This window comes from Neovison vison, chromosome 3 (genome assembly GCF_020171115.1).
Source record: "Neovison vison isolate M4711 chromosome 3, ASM_NN_V1, whole genome shotgun sequence".
In the NCBI taxonomy this organism is placed as follows: Eukaryota; Metazoa; Chordata; class Mammalia; order Carnivora; family Mustelidae; genus Neogale; species Neogale vison.
In genome coordinates, this window is record NC_058093.1 from 232,703,431 (window position 1) to 232,722,808 (window position 19,378).

General features: G+C 43.9%; 3 protein-coding genes across 3 annotated transcripts in view; 2 read left to right on the top strand and 1 right to left on the bottom strand.

Moving 5' to 3' along the window:
• The window catches only part of NAA25 (N-alpha-acetyltransferase 25, NatB auxiliary subunit), a 73,242-nt gene extending 72,170 nt beyond the window's left edge, over nucleotides 1-1,072 (top strand). Inside the window, exon 24 of the mRNA XM_044244252.1 lies at nucleotides 24-1,072. Within this exon, the coding sequence (XP_044100187.1) occupies nucleotides 24-146 (123 nt within the window). The 3' untranslated portion in view covers nucleotides 147-1,072. The remainder of the gene's footprint in view (nucleotides 1-23) is intronic.
• A 6,440-nt stretch (nucleotides 1,073-7,512) lies between these two features.
• On the bottom strand, nucleotides 7,513-15,381 carry ERP29 (endoplasmic reticulum protein 29). Its single transcript, XM_044244253.1, has 3 exons — nucleotides 15,116-15,381; nucleotides 10,141-10,279; nucleotides 7,513-8,332 (listed from the first exon to the last, which is right to left on the bottom strand). Exons 1-3 carry the CDS (start codon nucleotides 15,254-15,256, stop codon nucleotides 7,830-7,832), a joined length of 783 nt encoding a protein of 260 aa, XP_044100188.1. The 5' UTR covers nucleotides 15,257-15,381; the 3' UTR covers nucleotides 7,513-7,829.
• A 256-nt stretch (nucleotides 15,382-15,637) lies between these two features.
• LOC122903641 (cytochrome c oxidase subunit NDUFA4-like) lies at nucleotides 15,638-19,163 on the top strand. Its single transcript, XM_044244422.1, is given in 3 exon segments — nucleotides 15,638-15,711; nucleotides 18,846-19,089; nucleotides 19,092-19,163. Coding segments are annotated over 3 exon segments (390 nt in total).
• Nucleotides 19,164-19,378: the final 215 nt, after the last annotated feature.

Genomic DNA, 19,378 nt, shown 5'->3' on the forward strand with positions numbered 1-19,378 from the left:
ACTAATTCTTATCTTCTTTGTAGGAAGAGAGAAAATTTTCAAAGACTGTGCAAGGGAAGGTGCAGAGCAGTTATCTACACTCACTTCTGGAAATCGGAGAGCTGCTGAAAAAAAGACTGGAGACCACAAAGAAACTAAAAATTTAAGGAAGTGGGAACCACAGGCACCAGTGACTTTACACCAGAAAATGATATCATCTTCCCAGGCAAAAGCTCCATCTGGTTGACCATCATTTTAATCCAGAACTTCCTCATAAAATGCATGAAGGACTTTGATTGTGAATTAATTTTTTAGGTATTAAATGTATACAATTGATTAAATTATTGTATATAAATCAGAAGCAGGACCCTCATCTGGGTTTGACCACTTTTTATACATGTTCATATGCATATGGCAGCCACAAGAGAACCCCACTTTTCTTCTTTCCTCCCATCACCAGAAACATCTGGTGGGTGGGTGGGGGTCCTATAAAAGCAGCAATAGAAGTTAAGCGTAAAGCATTGACCTCAGAGCAGCTGAATGGTCCTACCATTATCATAGTGGGTGTTTGGTCTGTCCTTGAGCCTTAGGAAGCAGGAAGCAGAAGTAGGGGGACCATGACTGGGAGCAGGCCCTCTTTCCACCTTAGTTCAGTTTTGAGGCTTCCTCAGCTGCTTGGCTCCCACAGAACCCAAAGCAGATACCCAAAGGGCCTCAGATGAAATTTGGCATAAGCACCTGTCACTGAAGAGCGCCACTTAGATGACTATAGGCACTCAGTGTTTGGCTTAATAGTCCAATAGCCAAGAAATCCCCATCCTAGTTCCTGTGAGAGTTAAATCACAGATAGGCTTGTGTTAACTTACACCATATGGAAGGGAAAGCAGTGCAGACCACTTATGAGCCTGCTAAGGACTAGCTTGCTGTCTTTCATCCATCTTTGGGAAAGATGGGAATCACTGTTTTAAAGAGACGTGTACATAATTTATGCAGGCAAGTCTGATACCAATGTCATTGGTTTTGTGAGATATATATATATGTATATGCTTTTACATATATATTTTTCAAGCACACAAACACGTGTGTGTGTGTGTGCTTGAAAATAAAGATGTAATACTTTAGTGTTTTTTAAGTGGGGGGTTTGGGGAGGAAGGAAGGAATGTATATTATGGACTTAACTTGGGTTTTAAGTTTTAGGCTGGCAAAGAAATGTTATCCATTGGGTTTGATGTTTGGTCTGCTTTCTTCAAACTTGAGAATTACACCAGGATGGTGTTTACATTATTCACCTGGAGCTCTCCCTAAGACTGTAGCTTCAGAGGTTGATCTGACAGAAAAGATAACATTGCTCTTGAAAATGTTATACAGTTTATACAATTGCTTTGATACCTTTTTGTGTTTGAATCTGTGCTTCTATTTTTGGTTTTCATTACTCAAACACCATTAAAGTTAGTAATTCTGTAAGAGCAAAGATACGACTTTGATGAGAAAATTCAAGTATCTGATGGAGGGTTGATTGGTCTTAAAGACCTTACAGTTCCCTTTTCTACTCACTTCTCCAGTGAAATGTGATACTTTTTTCTTTTAAAAGGAAACAAGAGAGTTTGGATAATCTCTGTATGCAAAACAATTACATTTTGTCCCTTTATCGTGACTTTCTTAGATTCACAGTTTGATAGGGTGATTAGTAACTGCTTGAACTTCCAAGGAAAATTTTAAGAAAATTACTACATTATCTGTTCAAAGTAAGACTTGCTGGAAATCCTAGTCCATCAGGTAATTCCAAGAAGTTATTTTTTACTGTAAGTTGGTATCCACAGCCATCATACCCCATCCAAAAAGGAAGAACTGCCTTGAACAAGATGAATTGAAAATTCTAATTGATTCCAAATCTAATTTAATGACAACATAATTTCATAAAATTATTGCCTATTTAGATGGAACTTGGTGTGTGTATGAGGGTGGGGATATGTGTGTATGGCATGTGTTCTTGAAATGATGTTTCTTTGAACATCCAAAAATATTGTACATAGAAATAGAAATGCTCTATGAAACAAGTCTTCAGCTGACCATGGTCAATCTAGCATATGTGTGCTCAGTGAGCTGGCTTTGGTCCTCAGGGACAGTGCTTGACTCCAGTGGTCTACCTAACTTGTCTTTTGCCTAGGGACACCCAGGACCTCTCCTGGTTTTAGTGACAAATAATGTTAGGACGAGGTTATGCTTCCTTTGTTACTTGCTGACTTTCCTACTAAATGTAGCATTTCAATTAGATCCAACCTCTTACATTTTGGAATAATTGTAAAAAGAATGAAATTATGCAGAGATGCCCAATATCTTTTATTGATCTGTTCTTTTGGAAACTGTTATGCACTATAAATTGTGTACAGTTTAAATATATATATATATATACACACACACATATATATGTGTGTATATATATATATATTTACATGAGTAAAAAGCACCCTCCAGCAATTGTATGTCATTGGTATTTGAAGAGAATTCCCAAATAACCCATTGCTGCTGCTGCTGTTTTTGGTTTGTGTGGGTTTTTTTTTTTTGTTGTTGTTGTTGTTGTGTTTGTTTTTGTGTGGTAAATTGATATTTAAAAAAAAAAAAAAGAAAGAAAAACACGACTACTGTTTACAGACTGAAAAATTACTGCTTTTTATACTACTGAGATCCTAAGTTAAGATTCTCCAAAGCAAACATTTGGTTTAAATCATTTATCTGATGTGGATAAAGCATATAGAAATTTTTAGTGTTCTTCACATAATGGAAAATGTACAAATGCCTAGCTGTGTTGCCCATCAATTTTGTATATTTTCATAATTTTAATTGTTCAAAATTGCATTATATTTTGCAATCACTATGTTCAACCTGGATTTGTCTTTCATTTAAACTTTTAATATAAAAAGGGGTTTCAATGTATCTATGGCCTTGTTATTGAAACTCTTCCTACTTATTTGATATCATTTATAATATGGGAAGGATATATTCTTCCTTCAGAACTTAGTGAAACATATGTAGCCAATTAAATTAGATGGGTTTATTTATTTATTTATTTTTAGATTTTTAAAATTTATTTATTTGACAGATCACAAGCAGGCAGAGAGGCAGGCAGAGAGAGGGGGGAAGCAGGCTCCCCGCTGAGCAGAGAGCCCGATGTGGGGCTCGATCCCAGGACCCTGAGATCATGACCTGAGCTGAAGGCAGAGACTTAATCTGAGCCAACCAGGCGCCCCTAGATGGGTTGATTTACATAAACTCTTCCATTTTAAGTTGGGATTTCTGCCTGGGTCATTTCTGTTTGGATTCATAGAAGCCATACCTTTTAAATGACGTAATTCATCTCAATTTTGTACTGAGTGTTATATTCCTTGGCAAAATTGTAGTATTTATGAATTTAAAAGTTTTATCCCAAGGCCACTAGTCTTTTTTTTTTCCCCTTTTTAAAAAATTTTTATTTTTTAATAAACATATAATGTATTATTAGCCCCCGGGACTAGTCTTTTTAAAAGTAGTACCTCAAAAGAAAAAAAAAAGTAGTACCTCACATGCTAGCATTCATGAATTCAACATACATGCACTGGATGCTTCTTTACACTTTAGACTCTGCGGTAAATAAGAGCACACATCCTAGTTAGTGGCCCAGGTGGGGAAAGAGAGAACAACAATAAACATTATAGTTTGTAAGTCCGTTTTAGGGTGCATGATAACTGGGGTCCACAAGCAGTGTCAGCAACCGACCTGATTGATAGTCAGCAACGGAGAAAGGAACCCAAGCACAGAGGCCTCATGTTAGGAACTACTGGGCATGTTCCAGTGACTGACAAAAAAGGGCTCAAGTGTCTGGGCTTAAAGCAGTGGAAAGGGGGAAGTAAATGGGTGTGTGTGTGTGTGTGAGAGAGAGAGAGAGCGCAATCAGGACGTTATAGACGGGGAAGGATGGAGCTTTCTAAATGTAGTGGGAAGTTGCTGGAGGATTTCAGGGAGACTTATGATATGATGAACCCACAGGCTGAGATCACACACTGACAGTACAGTGGAAGGAAGGAGCTCCTAGTTTCCTTTCTGTCCTATACTATTAAATGCCTTTGTGGGCCCTGAGAAGTCGGTTTCTGCCTAGGACTCCATCCCATCATTCTTTTTCCATTAACAAAAGATGAGTACTTGGATATACCTCAATACACCTCACCACCTTTTTTTTTTTTTTTTTTAAATTTATTACAGCGTGTGTATGTGTGCATGTGCACAGGGGAGGAACAGGGAGGGAGAGAGAATCCCAAGTTGGCTTCCTGCCGAGCGTGAGCCTGATGTGGGGCTGGATCTCGACCCCGAGATCACAACCTGCGCCAAAACCAAGAGTCGGCAGCTCAAATGCCTTTTTTAATCTTCCTCAAAATCTTCAGGTTTATACTCTGTTCCATTTCTGGATGCTGTCACTGCCTTGATGCAGATATGTATTTCATATTAACAAGTAGAAGGTAAGCAACCATGAGCCAAATGCTTATAAAAATTATTTATGGGGGGGGCACCTGGGTGGCTCAGTGGGTTGCTGCCTTCGGCTCGGGTCATGATATCAGGGTCCTGGGATTGAGTCCCGCATCCGGCTCCCTGCTTGGCAGGGAGCCTGCTTCCCTCTCTCTCTCTCTGCCTGCCTCTCTGTCTACTGTGATCTCTCTCTCTCTGTCAAATAAATAAATAAATAAAATTTTTAAAAAATTATTTATGGGGTACCTATATACCAGTTTATACACGGAAGCACAGCGCTCTCTTTGCAACCTCCAGCTTCCACGTATCCCAGTAAAAGTGGGTCCCTGACAAGGTACTATTTCACATATGAGAAAAGGAGTTACTGAAGGTAAGGCTATCACCTAAGACTACCTAGCAAGGGAAGGATTAGGGAAGATTCAAACTCCAAAGCATTGATGAAGCAAGTTGAAATCTAGACCACCCCCAACGCACCATCTCATGTTCTTAGTAGTCTTTTTTTTTTTTTTTAAAGATTTTATTTATTTATTTGACAGAGAGAGATTACAAGTAGGCAGAGAGAGAGAGGAGGAAGCAGGCTCCCTGCTGAGCAGAGAGCCCGATGCGGGACTCGATCCCAGGACCCTGAGATCATGACCTGAGCCGAAGGCAGCGGTTTAACCCACTGAGCCACCCAGGTGCCCTATTCTTAGTAGTCTTGATGGCTATATTCATATTTCTAGACTCTGCCTTATTGACAATCAGTCTTTCCTGAATTCTAATGCAACTTTTATTTGGTGGCACCAATTGCCCACGATTATTTTAGGTAACTTATAAGTTCCTCAGAATGAGGTTCTTCATCTTGGATCCAGGGTCTTATTTGCTTCAGGTTATCTACAGATTCCCGAGAAATTGTATTTGATTCTGGGAAGCCAGTCCATAGCCTTCCTCATAGTCTGGTTCGCAGCACCTGAGCCACAATATTATTTAATTAGAGGAAGAAGAGGGAAGGAATCTATTTGACCTAAGTGTCAGAGAAGATTTAATTTTATGTGGTTTATGCAAATCACTTCAGCCTCTACAGTTTAGAGGGCCCATCTTTAATGAAAAATATTTGCTTTAAAGAGCCTCTGATAGGATACTCTAGCCCTGCCCAATGGCTCTTCAAGACCCTAGGCTTATAAATCATAATACTCAGCCTGGACTCATCCAGTTAAGTACCCATTGATGTGCTCCCACCATTTCTTTCCCAGCTGACAGGATCACACTTGGGGACTGTGGATGCACGTGGTTTGAAGAGTTCTTTCCCTACTTGCCATTTGTCTTACTGTATTTCCCATTACGACAGTGAATGCTTAGTTCTCTGGAAATGAATCTGTTTTATACAGATGAGAAAAAACTAGAACAGCTAAAGCAAGTGTATCAGTGAGAAGCATCCAGAAAGATCTTCCAAAATTTTCACAATGAGTAGGGGAAATAAATATATACAGTTACATCCTTTTCTTAAATGTTGAGAGTAATTATGCTGGTTACCGGCAGGAGTTTAGGTTTGAACATCTTTTTTTTTTAGAAGATTTTATTTATCCATTGGTGGGGGGAGAGGCAGAGAGAGAGAGAGAGAATCTCAAAGCAGACTCCACCCTGAGCACCGAACCCAACACAGGGCTCCATCCCATGACCCTGAGATCATGACCTGAGCTGAAATCCAAGTCAGGCGCTCAACCTACTGACCTACCCAGGTGCCCCTGAACCTTTTACTTAGTTGAACTGTGAGCCTAAGCTACCACAATTGTTTTCGTTTTCAGTGAATTTACCAATCTGGCTGAAATGGAGGAACACAAGTTAAGGTTTGACTTATTAACTCTGCTCAATTAAAGTTTCTTTTTGGGCTGTAATAATAAATATTTCAGAAGCTGCATGTTGGGATTTCCAAGTTGTTAAATATGAAAAGTGAAGGTTATCAAGAACCTTACCATTACAGGTAGTTGCCCATCGCTTCTGAAAAGATTTGAGTTAGTACAATGGTCTCCCACTCTGCTTCTTTAATATTGGTACTTACTGACAGTGAAAAAGTAGCTTAGATGGAAAACAATCCCTTTTTAAAAAACCTTTCAAATTAGACCAAATTGTATCATTTAGCTATCTAAATCCAACTAAAAAAAAAATAAAACCCATCTGATTTTATCAATAAAACTAAGAACTTGCTCTATGTATTTTTTTTTTTTTAAGATTTTATTTATTTGACAGAGAGATAGCACAAGTAAGCAGAGCAGCAGGCAGAGGGAGAGAGAGAAGCAGGCTCTGCTGAGCAGCCACTTAACCAACTGAGCCACCCAGGTATCCCCACTCTGTTTTTTTATGGAGTATGGAAAATAATTACATTGAGCTCCCTTAATGTTGCCATTCCACAGGTGCCTGGGTGGTTCAATCACGTAGGTGTTTGCCTTGTCTCAGGTTGTGATCCTGGGGTCCTGGGATTGAGCTCCACATTGGGCTCCCTGCTCAGTGGGTAGCCTGCTTCTCCCTCTCTGCCTGTTGCTCCCCGTTTGTGCTGTCAAATAAATAAATCAAATCTTTTTAAAAAAAAAGGCTGCCATTCCACTTTTAAGGACCAGAAAAAGGACAATACATTTTGCCACCCACAATCAGTCCACTGGAGTTTGAACACTGGTGGAAAGTAATAAAGGCAGACCTTGAGCTGGGACCAGTTTCTACAGTGTTACAAGGATAGTCAATTACCCTGGTAGAGTGGAGTCCATACCAGCTCAGATTAAAAAATAAATTCAGGGGCGCCTGGGTGGCTCGGTGGGTTAAAGCCTCTGCCTTCGGCTCAGGTCATGATCCCAGGGTCCTGGGATCAAGCCCCGCATTGGGCTCTCTGCTCGGCAGGGAGCCTGCTTTCTTTCCCCTCTCTCTCTGCCTGCCTCTCTGCTACTTGTAATCTCTGTCAAATAAATAAATAAAATCTTTAAAAAAATAAAAATAAAAATAAATTCAAAGGCGAAAGCACGTCACAGGCCAAAGTATAATTGTGAAAGAAAACTGAATGGCTTCAGGTCCTTTTAACCAAAACACAGAAACTTTAATTGGGTCAGAATAACACCTGTCAAGGACCTGGGCAGTACACTTCTCTTCATAGCACCAACTCCTTCTGAGGGGGAATTTCACAAGCCATCTGATAAGTGCTCTGGTTATACAAAGACTGGCTATAGGGATGTCCCAAGCACGGTCATATCAGCTTCAGTGTCCGGGCATGCTCAGATCTCTGGCTTAGTGCCACTTTAACCACCACTCTTATATCCCAGGTCTCTCAGCCAGCAGGTAACTCTCCCCTCCCCACCCCCACCAACCCCTGGAAAACCCGGAGTGCCTTTTTACAGCTCCTCCTTTTCGGCCCCCTTCTTCTGGAAAGCAGTCAAGATGTTTAAGCTCTTCTGGAGCTCTTCCTTCTTCCCATCACTCATCTTGTTCTTCTCAATCAGCTTGGTAATCCGGGTCATTTCTGACGCTGGGAAGTCCTCACCTTGGTCTAAGACCTTCCCCATGATCTTCAGGTACTGCTCAGCCCACTTCTTCTCAGTCTCCTTCACATTTGCAAGGTTGTCCTGCCCCTGCTTCAAGAGGGCCCGGCGGGCCTCCACACCTGAGGCCCTGATGAACTCCCCAGCAAGGGCGTCATAAGTAGGCAGGCAACCAGGCATACCTAGGTAGACTCCTTGCCCCTTCAGCCAGCGCTGGATGGCTCCAACCTTAACAGCCCCACTATACAGGACTGGGTTCTCAAAGTCCCCATCCCGAAAGAGGTAGAAGACCGGGTAGTTCTCTTTGTCCAGCTTGTATTTCTCACTCAGCTCCATATTCAGCTTATCACCGTAATCTGTGAACAGAAATCAGGTATGAGGAGCAAGACCACGAGGAATGGAGGGCAGGAGATGGCTGTGAGGCCTATCTGAGCTGACAGCAAGGATTCTGGTTTTGTAGACATTCCTCTTCTGCTGCTTCCCAGACATGCAGCGTTAGGTCATTTATCCTCTCTGAACTTCACTTTCCTCATCTGAAAAATGGGAACTCTTCTGAATGTTTATTCTAGTCCACTACATGCCAGGTTCTGTTCTGGGTGCCACAGATCTAGTTATGATTAAGAGTTTACAACTTCTCTGACCTCAAGGAGCTTATATTCTTTTAAGGGTAAGAAGAGAGATGGTAAACAAACATACCTGGTTAGTAGCAAAAAGATAAAAATAAAATGGAGTGATGTGACAGTAGGTAAGAAGGCTTACTCTGGGCGGTCATGGAAGGCCTTTCTGCGGAGATGACATGAGCTTAAGGACTAGAAGTTTCAAGGGCCCAGACATGTGATAATCTGGGAAGAATGTCTCAGGTAGGAAGGACTGAAAGAGCCAAAGCTCCGAGACAGGAATAAGCTGGGGGGATTGAAGGCTTGCAAGGGCCGTTTTGGCTGGAGCTCAGTGAGCGAGGGCAACGTGTGGTGGGTAACAGGCAGCGTCTCTACCACATGTGAGGTGTTTAGGAAGACCCCGTGAGGAGATAAGTGCACTTGACCTGGAGAGTTCAGAGCAATATGTGGCATTTGCTATGTCCTTCCTAACAAGCAGTAGCAGTTCCAAGGACTAAAGCTGTGACAGCAGGTTTCTTATATCTGGCCAAAAAGAAGGGCCAAGGCCGCCCATTACAGGATAGTAGCATAGAAGTGTGGGTTCCAATCCTTATTCTGCCACTTCAGACTGTACGGTCTTGAGCAAGGTACTCTCAGCATGAAGCACAGGGGTCATAATACTTTCTTCCTAGAGTTGTCACAAGGATAAGACACATGGATAACACTTGGCACAGTGGCCTGGCACACTGTACATGTTTGATAATGTCAGCTGCTATTCTTCTTTTTCTAAAAATTCCCAAGGGAGTGGATTTGCGGCTGAGTCAGAACTGACTGCCTGCCCTGGAAAAGTGTGGGAACTATCTCTGCCCAGGATCAGACTCTCAAGCTAGCTAGGGAACTGGGACATCCCTGCTGGAAGGAAGCGGAGAGAGGGAAGAACCCACTGGACTTGAGAATAAATACTGAGGTGGCGTTCTGGGTGGGCCACTTAGTTCCTTGAGCTTCAGTTTTCCTCAAGTATAAACACGGAGAACGTGTGCCTCACGTTTTAGGCAGCGTTCAAGGGAAGATGTAAAGTGCACTGTCAACCACCACATGTTGGCAACTATTATTATATTGGTCATTGCGGTTGAGAACGATCCTTGATTTAGTGATAGCTCTGACGGATTTGAGTTAAAGCCACAATCCAATCATTTTCATAAAAAACATCTGAAAAGAAGGTGGAGAAGTGACTATGGGGACCCTAGGAACCGTAATACCTCCTCCTCTGACCACAGTCCCCTGCAAAGAGAGCACCAGATTCTCGCAGTAAGTTTCACGTCAGTGTAGGGCGGAGGGTGAAGGATGGGGGATTCCTTTCCCTTGGGCACCTGCAAGGATGAATTGAGGTTCTGTGGTATCAGATCTGCTCAAGCTAAGCCTGTCACCAGTTCCTGGAGGCCATGACTTCACTTACACTCCTGTGTGGCTTAGACAAAACGGTGTTGGGTATCCCACCTACAAGAAGGAAATGATTCCTAGCTTCCTCCCCTTCTGCCCTCCACAGTCGGGTTTGGACTTGTCCATACCTGAGATCCCCACCTCTGCCACCAAGAGATCATCGCTGGAGGCCGAGTTTTCAGCCAGACGCTTGAACTCATCCTGTTTCTCACCGTAGGGGTACTGGGTGTCGAACTTCACCAAGACGAACTTGCTTTTGGGAATGACCTGAGGGCATAGAGAGCTGAGCAAGTCCAAGATTCCAGGGACCTTTGGGGCTAATTCCCTTTCACAAGGGACCCCTGTTTAAGAAACGGAGTGGAAACCATGCCTGCAAGGGAAGTAAGTGCTCACACACTAATACTCATTCATTCATTCATTGACCCACTGAATCATTTAACATTTTATTGGTGTTGGGTACCCCGTTAGGTACTGGTTCACAGTAATCAAAGACATTTACAACCCTGCTTAGAATAAACAAAGCTGAAGACGTATTAAGGCTGCCTCTTCCAGTGGCCTTTTCGGTAAGATTAAGGGAACCCTTAGAAAACACTACATTGGCCCCATGGCATGCCTATCATCCCAGAGGGCCTTTCTCAGTAAACAATGAACCAGAAATCTGACAAAAACCAACCAACCAACCAACCATCTGTAAAGAGGTTGGCACCTCTGGAGGTGTTTTGGCTAGGAAGCCGAGAGGTTCAACTCTGCAGTTTCAGGGTTCACAGAAAGTTGCTGAGAGGCAGACTTGGGACGATGTCCCCTCCCTGACCACCGCTCCCTTTGTCTAGGTCTCCAGGTCCTAAACTGTCAGAGTCAAGACCTTTATTTCAATTGTGGTAAAATTCTCATCACACATCATTTACCATTTTAAAGTGTACAATACAGTGAAATTCAGTCCATTAATAATACTGTGCAATGATCATTAATACTGATTCCAGAACATTTTCATACCCTGAAAAGGAATCACATATCCATACACATTTTAAGCAGTCTCTTCCCATTCTTCCTTCCTTCCACAGCCCCGGGCAACCACTTATCTGCTTGTTGTCTCTATGACGTCTACTCTGATGGAATCCTACAATATGCAGTTTTTGGTACCTGGCTTCTTTCACTCAGGATCACACTTTCAAGATTCACCCAGGCTGTAGCATGTCTCAGTATTTCATTCCTTTTTGTAGGCAAATAATATTCCACTGTATGGATATGTCACATTTTATTTATTTATTCATCAGGTGATGGGACATTTGGGATGATCCCACCTTTTGGCTATTTGTAAATGGCACCGTTAAAAACATTTGCCTACAAATGTTTGCACGCCTGTTTTCATTTCTTTTGGGTATATACTTAGGAGTGGATATGCTGGGTTGTATAGTAATTCTATGATTGAGTTTTAGAGGAATCCCCAAGATCTTTGTTTTGATGGTTTCTCCCAATGCACAGCTTTAGTCTAACAACTGCCCTCTCCTCCTATAACTTTTTTCTTTTCTTAAAAGATTTTATTTATTTATTTGACAGACAAGGATCACAAGTAGGCAGAGCAGTAGGCAGAGAGAGAGGAAGGGAAGCGGCTCCCTGCTGAGCAGAGAACCCGATGTGGGGCTCGATCCCAGGACCCTGGGAACATGACCTGAGCCGAAGGCAGAGGCTTTAACCCCCTGAGCCACCCAGGCACCCCAACTTTTTGCTTTTCTAATCAAAGTGACCACTTCTTGCCCATTTTTCATCATAGGCAATCACTATCATAATTAAGTCAAGCTGACATCATTCCAGTTTTTGTTAGTCTTTGTTGCTCACTGTGCGTTGATGTCTATTTGGTTTTAGCTTTTAAAAAACATTTAACACTGCCTAGGGACACAAGGAAAGGAGGAGAAGCTATCAGGAGAGTCAATTTTTAGAAAAAGATTTTATTTATTTATTTGACAGAGATCACAGGTAGGCAGAGAGAGAGGGGGACGCAGGCTCCCTGCTGAGCAGAGAGCCCGAAATCGGCTCGATCTCAGGACCCTGGGATCATGACCTGAGCCGAAGACAGGGCCACCCACTGAGCCACTCAGGTGCCCCAGGACAGGCAATCTTTTAAGTGATCACTGACCCCCAAAATCTGAGCTCTGGAGGCCTAAAAACAGGTAAGACTTTTTTTTCTTTTTTTTTTTAAAGATTTTATTTATTGGGGCATCTGGGTGGCTCAGTTAGTTAAGCATCTGCCTTCAGTTCAGGTCATGATCTGAGGTGGGATTGAGCCCCATATCAGGAACCTACTCAGCAGGGAGCCTGCTTTTCCCTCTCCTGCTCCCCCATTTGTGCTTTTTATCTAATTTATCTCTAAAATAAAGGTTTTATTTATTTGAGAAAGAGAGAGGGAGAGCATAAGTGGGAGGGGCAGGGAGGGAGAAGCAGGCTCCCCACTGAGCAGAGAGCCCAATGTGGGGCTGGATCCCAGGACCTCAGGATTGTGATCTGAGCCGAAGGCTGATGCTTAACTGACGAGCCACAAGGTACCCCACAGGTTAAGTCTTAAAATGTAAACCAGATCACGTCCCTCTGGCCTGACTGTCCTTATTTCAGTTCCACAAACTCATTTCCACTTAGGGCCTTTTCATTTGCTGTCTCTGTTGGCTGGAATACACTTCCCCCAGCTCCTTCCATAGATGTCTATCATTCAAAGCTCAGTTCGAATGTCCTCCCACCCACAATGGAGAGGCATCCTCCACTCATACCATCCTAGCATTCCTTCATTTTGTCCTCCTCTATCACATTACCCTGCTGTGCTTTCTTCACAGCAATAATCACTCACTAAAATTTTTATCTGCGTATTTTTTGTCTGTTCTCTCCACTAGAACATACACTATGAGTACAAGGACCTGGTCTGACTTGTCCGCTCTATCCCTATTCCCCAAGAGTGCCTGGCATGTACCAGATGCTCTGAAAATACTTGATAGACGAACACAACTAGGGTAGGCTATGGCAGCAGATGCTACATATGTCTGGGGGAAAATATTTTAAAAGTACAACACAGGAACCCTATCTTCAAAGAGCCTACATTTGTATTATGGAATAATTAATAATTATATGGTGGTCTAACCCTGAAACAGAACTGAGAGGCCTCCATCTTTTATTCTGCCATTTTAGGCCATCAGCAGAATGGTTTCGCATGGCACACATCTGCACACTGGATTTTTTCCTTTTCATTAATTAGCCTGTACCTCTTCATTTGCTTTAGAAATCTCTTTCCTTTCTTTATCCTTAAGGAATCGACTCCACCATATCCTATACTTAGGTAACTTGCTTTCTCAAGATGAAGATGATTTCATCATTCATTCATTGAATAAAAAGGTACCTATCATGAGCTAGACACCACTCTACGTGAACACAGCACTAAAAAAAAGCAGTCAGGGTCTCTTATTTCTAGTGATGGTGAAGGGTAAGAAACAAAAGAAGACACTGGAAATTGCAGAAAGACAAAAGCACAGAACAAGGCCCCTGGATGCATTACCAGGTAGCTCTCGTTCTGTTCAGTGGTGATGGAAGAGGATCTAGACTGGAGAAGACATCTGTTCATTCATTCAGTAAATTATTATTGAGTATCTTCTATGTAACAGGTAACCAGCTAGGTCGTGCAGATGATCAGTGAACAAAATAGACAAGGCAGTTAGTTCTTCATATTCTAGTGTGGGAGAAGATAAAACAGACAAGGGGGAAAAGGAAGTCCAAGAAGGACTCTGAGAAGGTAAGTAATATTTAGCCTAAGCCTGAATGAGAAGAAGCAACCAGCCTTTCAAAGATTGGGCAAAGAATGTTCTAGTCAGAAGGAACTGCCAGTGCAAAGGGCCCATGTCAGTGAGATGAGCTAGGAGTATTCAAAGGACAGAAGGCATGTATGGCTGGAGCTGAGGGATCAAAAGGGGGAATGGTCAGGAAAGGCTGAACAGTAAGACCTGCAAGATTACTGTAATGACAGACGAAACCAGGGTGATACCAATAAAAACAGAGAGGCACCAACAGTGCAAAGTTTCCCTCTAAGTCACGCTTGGTCTGTGATGTTACCCCATTCCCCCTTTTGGGGGCTGGGGTGTCATTTTTCCAATAAAGACCCCAAAAGCATAGGGTGCTGTGGGATGTGCCTGACAACCAACCAGCCATACCTACAGTTTCAAATATTTGAATAAACCACAGATGCCAAATCCAGGACAAGGAAATCTTTTGAGAACAGAAAGAGTTCAACCGCTTGAGACAGATTTAGAATTCCACTTTTTGGTTTCACTTCCCAGCAATGGGTACAAATTAACGAAAATAAAACGAATGGGTTCTCTCTCAATGCTTAGTTTGCCCATCTCGTAGGCGAAGCTGAAAGCTGCCAGTGGGTGAAGACAGGTGCCAGAGGAGGGAGCTGGGACTGCATTCAGCCTTCAACATTTCCAACGTCCACTGACCCAGAGGAATCCTTCCACGTCTTGACCCGATTTTATTCATTTTGTTCCCAGGCCCAAGATATTCCCTACAGAGTTCCCTTATTCTTAACGCTTGCACTTTTCAGCAAGAGACAGGATCCCTGGACATTGTTTGCGTATTGCAAAGCAGGGCGCACTCCCTGCTCCCTCCAAGGGAGGAGGGGCGCAAAAACGCCAGTTAACGAGCGGGCTTTCCAACCACCTCCCTCACTACCCCCGCCCCACCACAGCCAGGAGCACTTGGGTGTCCGCCTCGCACCGCCCTCCAGGCCTCCCACTTGGGACTCGAGGATTGGATCTTGCCCGGCACCGCCTTCTCCCCACTGGGTGCGGGGAAGGGGCAGCAAGTTCCCTGGATTGCCTTTCTGCAGCTCTTTTACCAAAGAGGAAGTACAAATACTGCAAAGACAAGCGTGCGCGGGGACCCTGGCTTGTGTGTGCCCCATAGGTCGCAGGATGGTCCCGGCCCAGAGTCCACCGGCCCTTTAGGATGATGGGAAGCCCTGGGATCGTCGCTACAGACCACCTTCTGCCAGTCCTGCCTCCTTCCCCACAGGTGTGCGCTCCCCTGGGCGCTCAGGCAGCACCTGCGCGATTCCCCCACTCCCGTTACCTTGTAGAAAGTGACTGTATCCAGGGGAAGGGCGCCCTTGGTGTGCAGGCCGCTGCCGCCATGCGGAGCGGAAAGGAGCAGGAGGAACAGAAGGGAAAACAGTGGGGAGAGAGAAGCGGCGCGGGGAATGCCGGCAGCCATAACGCCGGAATCTGGCAGTAGGAGCTAGGAAGGCTGTAGTGGAGAAAACGCCGAGTCGTGGATCACGTGACTTGTAAGGCCGGCTCGGCTGCGCGCACGTGTACAGCCTGGGAGGCTCGCGCCTACCTAGGATGAGAGGGAGGGGCCACGTGAGAGGCGGGGAAATGGGGTTGTCGCGCGCGCGCGCGCGCGCTTGACAAAGCTCGCGCAGGCCTAGGGTGTGGGGGCGGGGCCGCGGGTGGCGGAAAGAGGCTGCTGCGCACGCGCACTCGGCGAGGCCCCCAGTCCTCCTTTCCCGTCTTCCCCTGCGCGAGGAGAGGCTCGAAGCGCGTGCTTGGCGTATTGCAGCAATTAGGTTGTTCTTTCTATTCCTCTTCGAAGATGACGAGGCTGGCCACCATTTCTTCCTGCTTTTGGCCCGTCTGGCAGTCCATTGAGACCCGCTACTGCTTTAGGTTAGTCTGTCAGTCAGTCTGTGCTATCGTCCTTGCGAGGTCGGTCATACTCCCCCAGCTCCCTCAGGACCGAAGCAGGTCACTCAGAGGCAGCTGTTAGTCAGCATGGCCGTCAGGGCCACCCCGAACCCTGTCCAGTGGCTCTGTGGTGAGTGCCTCAGTGGCGAGACGCCGGGCTTCTCTAAGAGCCGGCATTGCTGAAAGCGGAGTATCCCCCCAGCTACGCCCTCCTGAAGGTCTTAAAACAAAAAACTGAACAAAAAGTTCTAATAATTCTATTCCCTAGATAGGCGTGGTTCACACCAGATCCTGATTTTGCCTCCGGGAATACGGAATAGAGGTGAAGGAGACAGAGCTCTGGATGGAAGGACCTGTGTTCGGGAGGAGGTGTTAAGACCCTTACAGTGTTGCGAGAACATCAGTGGAAATTCAGTTAGCCCTACTCAGGGCTGTCAGGGAAAGTTAAAGACAGGAAATGACTTTTAAACTGGATCATGAAGGAGAAGGAGGCATTTACAAGTCAAACACCAAAGGATATTTCTAAAAAGGGGAAAAACATGGTGAATCTGTCGAAAGTAAACCGGGGTACACTGCAAAGGGTCTCATCAAGTTGAAGGGTTTGGAGCCACCACAGGTGTTAACCAGGACAGTGAGTTGGATTTGCTTTCACTTAGGAGTGAAGGGAGTGAATCGAAGAAGGGAGAAGGCGAGGAGACTAGTTAAGGATCAATTGTAGTAGTCTAGGTAAGAGAGGTTAAGGTCCTGCAGTAGCCCACAATGAGAGGGAAGGGTCGAACTGAGAAATTTTGTAGGGTAGAATTCACAAAATTTTATGAACAAATGGCATTATGAGGGTCTTAGCGTCATATTAACCACTGTATATGTTAATAAATGGGTGTATAAAATAGTCATCAGGGGCGCCTGGGTGGCTCAGTGGGTTAAGCCGCTGCCTTCTGCTCAGGTCATGATCTCAGGGTTCTGGGATCGAGTCCCGCATCGGGCTCTCTGCTCGGCAGGGAGCCTGCTTCCCTCTCTCTCTCTGCCTGCCTCTCCATCTACTTGTGATTTCTCTCTGTCAAATAAATAAATAAAATCTTTAAAAAAAATAAATAAAATAAAATAAAATAGTCATCAAAGATCATAGGATCCAGTTATGGGCAACCAGTTTATATAGAAAATTTAAAAAAAGATTTTATTTATTTTGTATATAGAGAGATCACAAGTAGGCAGAGAAGAGGGGGAGGCAGGCAGAGAGAGAGGGGGAAGCAGGCTCCTCACTGAGCAGAGAGCTGGATGTGGGCCTCGATCCCAGGACCCTGAGATCATGACCCTAGCGGAAGGCAGAGGCCCAACCCACTGAGCCACCCAGGCGCCCTTATATAGAAATTTTGAAAGAAAGAGTCAATGTGTGTGTTTGTTTTGGGCGGTTTGGAAAAATTTGAGTTTGCTTTAATAAACTATTAAATAAAATGAGATACATAGAGAAATGATAGACAGTGGGGGGAAAATTATGAGCTCAAGTGGATAAAGAAGCCTTCATGTAGGAAGTGGAAATGGAGTTAACCCTTGGAAAAAAGAACATTTTAGGTGGAGAAAAATGAAAAGGGAGCAAAAGTGGGAATAAGCAGATGGTTTAGGGAGACCAAGCTGGCTGGAAAGAGTTCTCACAACGCTAGTTAGTGAGAGTTTTAAGTCCAAGCAACATAAAGTCTTGAAAAAATCAAACTAAGAATTTTCTGTTCTGTCATGTACTCAATGAGGAGCTATTAAGAGTTTTTAGACTCAGGGGCACCTGGGTGGCTCAGTGGGTTAAGCCTCTGCCTTTGGCTTAGGTCACAGTCTCAGGATCCTGGGATCAAGCTCCACATTGCACTCTGCTCAGCAGGGAGCCTGCTTCCCCCTCTCTTTGCCTGCCTCTCTGCCTACTTGTGATCTCTGTCAAAGGAAAAAAAAAAAAGAGTTTTTAGAACACTTTATAAGATGTTTAAACTGTTTTTAAATTATCACTTATGAACTTGTAAATGCTTTGGATACACCTAATTAGCATAATCAATCAGGAATTACTTTCTAGTTATAGTTTTGAAGTTGGTGTAGAAACTAGTGAAGGAAGAGGATTGGTTGGAGAGGGAAGGGAAATATTGGTACTTTTGCTATGAATGGAAACAATTCAGTGCGGTACAGTAATTGTCTCAGTGCTTTACTCAGAGGTAGGAAGGAAGAGGCAGGGCAGGTTAAGTTGATGCAAGATTGTTGAGCCCATTGGTCAATAAAGAAGGCTTGAGACATTTTATGGTGCAAAAAGCTGTTTTTATTATAGTGCAGGGAAGGGATCTGTGGGCAGAAATAGCAGCACTGGGGTTGTGAGGAATGACTGATTATGTACTTTCAAGTTGGGAGGGAATAGGGATACGTGTAAGTCTCTAAGGAATTTGGAAGCTAGGTTTCCAGGACCTTGAGGGGTCATTTACTGCAGTCTAGTAAAACCTTAATCATGAGACCCTTCAGGTGTATATCAGTGGGCTGTATCTTTGGAGGATGATTGCTAACCTATATCTTAGGGGGTAGAGATAAAGGAAGTTTCCAAAGAGATTTCCCTCTGTTAACATGGATTTGTAGAATCCTAGAAGCCAGGATAATGTCAAGCTAAGGTTGCTTTTTGCCCCAGCAAAGCATTAACATTGAGGCAGTTGAGTTTCTGGAGGAAGGTCACCCTGCCAGTCCCAAGTATTGTCAATGAGCTGTAAGTTGTAAGGAAATTTAACTGTGTCTATATTTCTTTTACATTTGTTCTCCACATCAAAAGGAGTGCGCACATAACCTGATCGATGTGGGAGCTGGAGTGAGGAGGAAAAATATGGCATGATCAGCTAAGGCAACTAATAAATAAATTTCCATTCTTTTTCTTCTGACATCATCTAGCCAGTGTGCCCCCAGTCTCATTGACTTCTTTGCTTTCCTTGTATATACAAGGCATGTTCTTGCCTCGGGGTCTTTGTGTTGGCTTTCTCCCTCTAAAACTTTTCTTTAAAATATTCATATGGCTGGATCCTTCACTTTCCTGAAGTTCTTTGCTCATTTGTCAACTTCCTAAGATCTGCCCTGACCGTCCTTTAAAAAACTGCTCCTTCTGGTAGGGTCGACTTAGTTCCAGACCTTGCATATTTGATTTTTACTTCTCCTTGGCTGGAGGGCTCTGCTACAACCAAGTTATGCCAGATCCTCAGTCAGGCAAAGAAGCATCCAAATTTAGTCCCCCTTCTCATATTTATTGGGGTAGCAGGTACTGGAGCAGCGCTGTATATCTTGCCCCTGGCATTGCACAATCCAGATGTCAGTTGGGATAGGAAGAATAACTCAGAACCCTAAAAGACTGGGTCCTCAGTGATCAATACAAGTTGTACTCAGTGAATGTAAATTACAGCAAACTGAAGAAAGAAGATCTAGACTTCTAAATTAAATGTTTTGAGCACCTAGATGGCTCAGTCTTTAAGTGTCTGCCTTCAGCTCAGGTCATGATCTGGGTGTCCTGGGATCAAGCTCTGTGTCAGGCTCCCTGCTAAGCAGGGAGTCTGCTTCTCTGGCTTCCCCACCACTTCTCTGCTGCTCTTCCCACTCATGTTCTCTCTCTCTCCCTCTCTCTCATTCTCAAATAAGTAAATAAAAAATT

Coding starts and splice junctions, on each gene's coding strand:
- ERP29 (XM_044244253.1), bottom strand. CDS start 15,256: ATGGCTGCCGGCATTCCCCGCGCCGCTTCTCTCTCCCCACTGTTTTCC. Junction 10,280..15,115: donor ATACAGTCACTTTCTACAAG/GTAACGGGAGTG, acceptor CTATGCCCTCAG/GTCATTCCCAAAAGCAAGTT. Junction 8,333..10,140: donor GGCAGAGGTGGGGATCTCAG/GTATGGACAAGT, acceptor TTCTGTTCACAG/ATTACGGTGATAAGCTGAAT.